Source organism: Malurus melanocephalus, unplaced genomic scaffold (assembly GCF_030028575.1).
Source record: "Malurus melanocephalus ecotype Western Australia unplaced genomic scaffold, MMel_1.1 scaffold_583, whole genome shotgun sequence".
Classification (NCBI taxonomy): domain Eukaryota; kingdom Metazoa; phylum Chordata; class Aves; order Passeriformes; family Maluridae; genus Malurus; species Malurus melanocephalus.
This window is the reverse complement of record NW_026623815.1, coordinates 27,462-34,654: the sequence shown is the minus strand read 5'-3', so window position 1 is coordinate 34,654 and position 7,193 is coordinate 27,462. Positions and strand designations below refer to the sequence as shown.

At 46.3% G+C, this 7,193-nt stretch overlaps 1 protein-coding gene across 1 annotated transcript; it reads left to right on the top strand.

Annotated features, from left to right (window-relative positions):
* The first annotated feature begins 6 nt into the window (after positions 1-6).
* Positions 7-4,611, top strand: LOC130583416 (serine protease inhibitor Kazal-type 6-like). Its single transcript, XM_057382742.1, has 4 exons — positions 7-270; positions 2,379-2,398; positions 3,011-3,138; positions 3,777-4,611. Exons 1-4 carry the CDS (start codon positions 132-134, stop codon positions 3,820-3,822), a joined length of 333 nt encoding a protein of 110 aa, XP_057238725.1. The 5' UTR covers positions 7-131; the 3' UTR covers positions 3,823-4,611.
* The last annotated feature ends 2,582 nt before the right edge of the window (positions 4,612-7,193 follow it).

Here is a 7,193-nt window from a genome sequence, read left to right as displayed (position 1 = left end):
GCCCCAGTCCCCGTTCCCGTTCCCTCAGCCCTGCCCGTGCCCCGCTCAGGGCGCATCCCCTCCGCCCTTCCCACGGCAACACCTCCCCTAATTACCCCCGGCGGGCGTTTCATCGCCGCTGCCGGCTATAAATGGTGCCACCCTGGCATGGCCACAGCGGGGACAGCGCGGGGACAGGCACGGCTCGGTTTGGCACGGCTCGGTTTGGCACAGCCATGAGGATCGCGGGGACCCTGGCGCTGCTGGCGCTGGCACTTCTGTGCCTGACAAGTGAGTGACTCCTGCAGCTCCTCCCGGAACGTTCTCGGTGCTCTCGGGTGGTTCCTGCGCCGGGTGGGAAGGAGAAAATGTGATTTTATGTTTAAATGTTGTTATTTATCAAACACCGGGCACAGCTGGGGCTGGGATGGAGGGAGCTGCTCCTTGCTGGGCGCGACTCAGAGCTGGGTTCTGTGACTGGAAAGAACAGTAAAGCCTCAAAACCACCTGGGTTTATAATTTATTTTAAATTTCTGTCTGAGAAGGGAGCTGGGARCTGGTGGGGTCCTTTYCCCGTCCCCCTGACCAAGAGGATGCTCAGGCCACATAGAACAGCTGTAAATCACCTCTTTTAAAACCTGATTTTACCAGGTTGCAGAGARATTTGAGGGACATCCCTCTGAAAAACAGGGATCGGGGAGCAATTTCTTCAGCCTTTACTTGGCAATTTTATTTTCACTAAAATCTTGCAGTAAAAATGTATTTTTAGAGAAAAATAAGTGGATCTAAAATAACTGAGAGTCCACATCTCTGCAAGTAGCACAGAAGTTTAAAAGCATTAAGAACATTCAAGAAGTGAAATAATGAAAATGTAAAATGCCAAATGATGAAACAAAAGAATCTTTTGAGTAGCTYTGAAAAGGTCGCTTTGAAATTTGTYTCAACCCCAAACTTCTGCAGTTTAAATGAAATRTGATGGAAATTACTCATTCTTTCAGCATTTCATTAACTACAGAAAAAAGAAATAAATAGAAGTTCCTTCTTTTGGAATTCCAGGAAATCTCTTCCTTGAACTTTCTGGTTTATCTTGTCTGCTTGAAAACTTCATGAATCAACACTTTCYGAGCCACACCTTTCTGCATTCACTCCCAGGTGCAGAGTGGCTCCTGAAAGGTTACCAGAGAAAAAAAGAACATCTGAATGTCTGGGGGGAAGTGGAATAAATCAAATCCAGTTCCAGGATAATGAAAACTCAGTTAAACCTCTGGTGAAACAGATGGAAACTTCACCTGGAGCTTTATTTCTGCTCRTTTTCTTTATACTGAACAACTGGATTTGATGTAAAGATGTGAACAGGTTTATGAAAGGAGATCTTTCCAGAAAGTTTAACCTTTAGAGATCAAAAAAGCTAAATTTATTCTGAAAGATAAGCGCTGGAGCTCTGCTCCAGAGCACAATTAGAAAGTTTAACCTCTGAAGATCAAAAAATTCATATTTAATGCCAAAACCAGGTGCTAGAGCTCTGCTCCAGAACACAATTAGAAAGTTTAACCTTTGAAAATAAAAAAAAAATCATATTTAATGCCAAAACCAGGTGCTAGAGCTCTGCTCCAGAGCACATTCCTGCTCCTCCTGTACAGGAATCTCTCCCTGGGAGCTTTTACCCTCTGAAGGTGCAGGATGATGATTATGGGATAGCAGAAGGACAAACACATTCCTAAAGAAAGTCCCCAATGTGTCAGCAGCGTGGAGCCCCGCCAAGGCGTGATTACTTTGTGGGAGGTGTAATTAGCATTGCTTAAATGAGCTCCTTGAACCCCATCTGAGAACGGGGCTCCCTCCTGCAGCAGCCAGGTAAAAATAGGAACAAATCAGCTTAAAACCCAGACTGGAACAAAGGAAAACACTTCCTAAAGCAGGAGAATGAGCCAAAATGTATCAGCATTGATATCCAGAGTTAATATTGTATTTACTCAGGGAATTAYCCCACTATTGACAGAAAGGCCACATGGAACAGGCACGTGTGGTTTGCACACAGCCACACGCCGCTCGGATAAATTCAGGAATTCAACCACCAGGTAATCCTGGACATGGGATTTGATATTGACCCCGGGCTGTCCGTGGTTTTCTGGTGAGAAATGGAACAAAGGCTCCATTCCCTCCCCAGCCAAGGCTGCTCCAGCAGGTGACAGGAGGCTCTGAGGTGAATAATGCACCGAAATCCGCCTGTTTGACAGAATCTGGCACTTGGGCCTCATCAAACACTGGGAGCTCTGGCACTGTTGACATTTAAGGAGGTGAAAATTCAGTGTTGATGAGTGAAATCATCCTGGTTTGYACCTGAGTGTTCCTTAACTGTGGTTTTAATTTTCCCTTTTGTGATTCTGTTTTCATTGCAGATGCTGCCAAACATGAAGAGGTGAGTGATTTCCTTTTTTTCTTCTGGATAAAAATACAAAGTTTGTAACAACAAAACCCCCTGTTACACTTCAATTAAATGCTGCCAATGTGTTGAGATTTCGGCGAGAAATCCCCAAGTTTGGGATGTGGCGTTTCTACAGAGTTGCCTTGATAATTTCCAGATGTTTTCACCTCTTTTGCATTTTGGGCAAGAAATTTTAAGCCAGGGAAGTCTAGATTTTAAAAATATAGTGCCATCATCAAATAAATATAAGGTTTTCCCATTTCCCTGCCATATCCCTCATTTCCATGCCCCATCCCACATTTGGATGTCTTGTCCCCCATTCCCGTGCCACATCCCCCATTCCTGTGCCATATCCTCATTTCTATGCTCCATCCCCCATTCCTGTGCCATATCCTCATTTTCCTGCCACATCCCCCCTTCCCGTGCCACGTCCCCCATTTCTATGCTCCATCCCCTATTCCTGTGCCATATCCTCATTTCCCTGCCACATCCCCCATTTGGGTGCCACATCCCCTGTTCCCATGCCACATCCCCCATTCCCATGCCCCATCCCCCGTTCCCGTGCCCATTTGGGGCTGTGAGCACCCAGAGGTGCCCGTGTTTCAGGTGGACTGCAGCGAGTACCGCAGGCTGGAGCGAGGGCGGCCCATTTACTGCGAGAGGCTCTACCAGCCCTTCTGCGGCTCTGAYGGCAAAACCTACAACAACAAATGTTCCTTCTGCAAGGCCATGCTGTGAGTACAGAGTCCCCATCCTCCTCAGCCAAAAATATGGGGTTGGCTGAGTTTTCTGGGATTTCCACTCCTTTTTTAGGGTTGTTACTTCTCTGCTCCTTTGCTTTACCTTTGCACAATAATTGTTCCTCCCACCAACAACGTTCAGCTGATCTGAAAAACAAATGATGCTGATATTTGGGTGGGAATTTCCTATTCCAGCAGGAACTATAAARGAGGGGACTAAAAAATGACCCAGATATTTAGAGCTGAACTTCCAAATCCTGCAGGAAATGTAGAATAGGGAAGGAAACAATGACTGATATTGGTGTGAGCAACTTCCAGCAGAAATTGTAAAGTTGGGCACAAAAAGTGACCCTGATGTTTGCGTGAGCAGCTTCCTATTGCAGCAGGAGCTGGGAAGGGGGGCAGGAGCACCTGCACCCAACTTGGGTCAGACAAGAATTCAGGAGTGGTGCTGGAAATACCTTGGGTTTCTGGATAAAATCTGTAATTTGGAAAGGAAAGCTGTTCACAGATCAGTGCCCTCGTGTCTGCTGTGAGTGTTTATGGTGTCTCCCCCACCAGCAAAGGGTTGCAGAGGGATTTGGTGCATCATGTGAAGGTTTGTGTGTGCAATGTCCGTCCTTTCCTTGCAGGAGGAGCAGAGGGGCCCTGCACGTCAGGCAGGTGGGAACCTGCTGAGGAGCCCTGGTGACACAGGGGACACAGCTCCACACTGCCCTGCCACCCATCCCTGATCCCAGCCATGCTGCCATTGCAACCCAAACTGAGGGGAATCACCCCAATTTCCCTGATTCCAACCCAAACCCTGAGGAGAATCACCCCCATCCCTGATTCCAACCCAAACCCCAAGGGAATCACCCCAATTTCCCTGATGCCAGCCATGCTGCCATTGCAACCCAAACCCTGAGGAGAATCACCCCCATCCCTGATTCCAACCCAAACACTGAAAGGAATCATCCCAATTTCGCTGATGCCAGCCATGCTGCCATTCCAACCCCAACCCTGAAGGGAATCACCCCCATCCTGCCATCCCAACCCAAACCCCAAAGGGAATTGCCAGCTGGAATTGCCAGCTCTGCTCTCTCACTGTTGTCTCTCTCTGCCCCAGAGCTGGGACTGACACTCGTGTCCTCCCAGAACTGTTCCTGTTGTTTCACATGAGCCCTTCGTTATTTGTTTGTCCCCATGGCTRAAGCTCAAACCTTCTGACAATATCCCCAGGTCTCTTCCCCTCGTTGATCAAATGTTGTCTTTCATTCACCCAGAAACTGTAGCARCTCCTTTTTCCCAAAGGGTTCAGCTTTCCCAGGCAGGTCTTTGACTCTCCCAGTTTTGTAGCTGGATTTTAATGCTTATTTTTTCTTCCCTCTTTGTACAATTCTGACTCCTGTATGTTGTTCAGTGCCTTGGTCTGCTTGTTTATTAAAATAAACCTTGACTCTTTTTTTTTGTCCATGGTGAACTTTCTAGGGAATTTCTTGCATCCATTGTTACCCAGTAATTCCCAAATTATAGAAAACTCTCATGGAGCAGGGGCTGAGTCCAGAGGTAAAAATCCCAAGCTTGGAATGCAAAAGTTGTGTCCGACTATATGGCCTCAAATACTGGAATCCACCCCCTAATCTGGCTCTTTTTTTCCTTTAAATGAAACAAATCTGGTAAACTCTAAGACTGTAGAAGTCTGTTAGATTTTTTTCATTTAAATATGATCACGAATCAGTCTCTTCTAAGAAATTTCAAGCTTTCAGACCTAAAGAAATTTCTGTTATGCTTGTACATCTTTATTATCTTCACTATAATTTGTGTCTTTTCCTTAATAATTGGTCATGGGAATGCATTTTCCCAGAATTAAAACTCTGAATGAYTGCCCTTAGTGGGCCTACAGGAGGAAAATTTTGGAACAGTTGGACAGAATAAATCCAGCCCTATCAGGAATTCTGTTTATCTGGAAAGCAGGTCCCAGCAATCAGGCAGCAGGAATGCAAATGAGCCAGGTAATGTCACAAAAGTTTCTCACAGCTCAGGGGCTTCAACCTAAAAAGGTTCTTACAACAGATCGCCTTGACCGAAAGAGATAAAAATAAGGAAACAAATCAAATTGAGAAAATAAGGCAGACTCTGAGGTTTCATCACGATGTCAGAAAATACAGCAGTTTTGTGGATATTTTCTGCCTTCCAGCCTCAGGAACATTCTGGGCACCCACTGCTTTGATTTTTGGGATATTTCAGGGGCTGTGCTTGTGCACCAACCCTAAGACACCAAATGGCTCACGCAGCCCCTGAGTGATCCCAGAACCTGTCACTCAGAGGTCTAAACTACAYCCCTGCATTTCCCCAGGGACTCAGTTTGTCCCTGCTAATTCCTGACAGGAATTGCTGAGCCAGGAGCAGCTGGAGAGCGGGACTTTGCCACATGGGCGCCTTTCCTGCCTCCAACCCCGCAGAGCTCRGGAGCAGCAGGGCAGCTCCTGCCACATACCAGAGCACGGAACATCATTTGCAAATTGCTGCAAGTGACACCTGAGGAAAATGCTGGAGTGGCTGGACAGGCTGGACAGTCGGGTTTGTGGGATGGAGCAATGCCATGGAAATATGGGGAAGGGAAAAGGTGCACAGCCTGAGCGAGCTGGTGGAACAGGGTCGGGTTCTGTAGGACAGAAAATAAAATATCGGTGTGGAGTGGGAGAATAGAACAGATCTTGCACTCAGGGAAGAGCAGAGTGCAAAACTCTGCATTGAAAAGCTATTTAAATACCCCTTATATGTCTGTAGAGCTGATGTATTTGGAGGTGAAGGACAAGTTTTCCTGAGATCTTAGKAAACATTTTTTTTCATTCTCAGACAAGAGCTAATGAAATCCAGGCCCTGTAATCAGTGAGATTCCTGCAGAGGAAACCACCAGGGCTAGGATAAAGCTGGCTGGGGTCACCCTGTGGCACCATTCTGAATGCACCCCAGGGGTTCTGGGCACTCAGACATGTTCTCCCAGCAGCTTTAATTCTGAAATGTTGAGTTTTTGCTCAGCATGTGCTTCATGTGACATTAATGTCTCATTTGGCCATCAGGAGTGTCCATGGCCAGGCTGGATGGAGCTCTGGGACAGTGGGAGGTGTCTCTGCCCTGGGAAAGAGGTGCAATGAGATCCTAGAGGTCCCTTCCAACACAAATAATTCCATGATTTATGAGCAGTTGGGATGGAGAACATCCATTCCCTCACAAGATTAAAATTTAGAAACATCTCTTAAAGAGGCCGGGAAGCACTGAGATTTTGTGGGTTCCAAAATGTTGTTTTTTTTWAAGGAAGGCATTAATTCCCTCAGGCTTTTTTTGTACCTGTGTTAGAGAAACAAGACTAATGAAACCTCCTTAGAATAAAAACTGTGAATGTCCAAATAGCTTCCACCAGCTGTGAATGAGACATAAGAAATGCAATGTGCTCTTTCATTTCACAGCTGATCAAGGCCAGGACAGAATTTTTGCTGATGGCTGTGCAGCAGCTCTGGTTTCTAATTGTTTTCCTTTGGGTTTTAATTTAGATATCCTCAAGTGCCTCAAATTCAAAACTTTCTCCTATGTAGCTGTGAAGGAAGGAAGAAAYGGAACCATCCAAAAACCTTCAAAGGTTCACATACAACTGATGGATGGGATAAATCTCTGGGTTTCTGTTAAGAAAAAAATGGGGTGGTTTTGGTTTCTGCTGTCTGTCTTGTAAGCACTTCACCATTCACACACTCTGACTGTTTCAATGACAGTTCAGCCCCAAGGCCCTGCCCAAATTCCTAAATTCCATTTAGTGTCTCTCGTGTCCCTTTGGCATCCTTCTCTCACTGCCGCCCCGTGTCCCCTGCCTCGGGGTGAGGGAGGGCAGGATGAGCACTGCTGGACCTGCATCTGCTCTTCCCAGGGGAAGCCTCACTTCCCTGTTTTTTCCACATTTTTGGGTCTAATTTTTTTGGCTGCTGCTGCTGCTGTTTTTGGTGCTATGTTTCTGTCACAGGTTGAACTCGGTGATCTCCGAGGTCTTTTCCAACCTCAGTGGTTCTGTGATG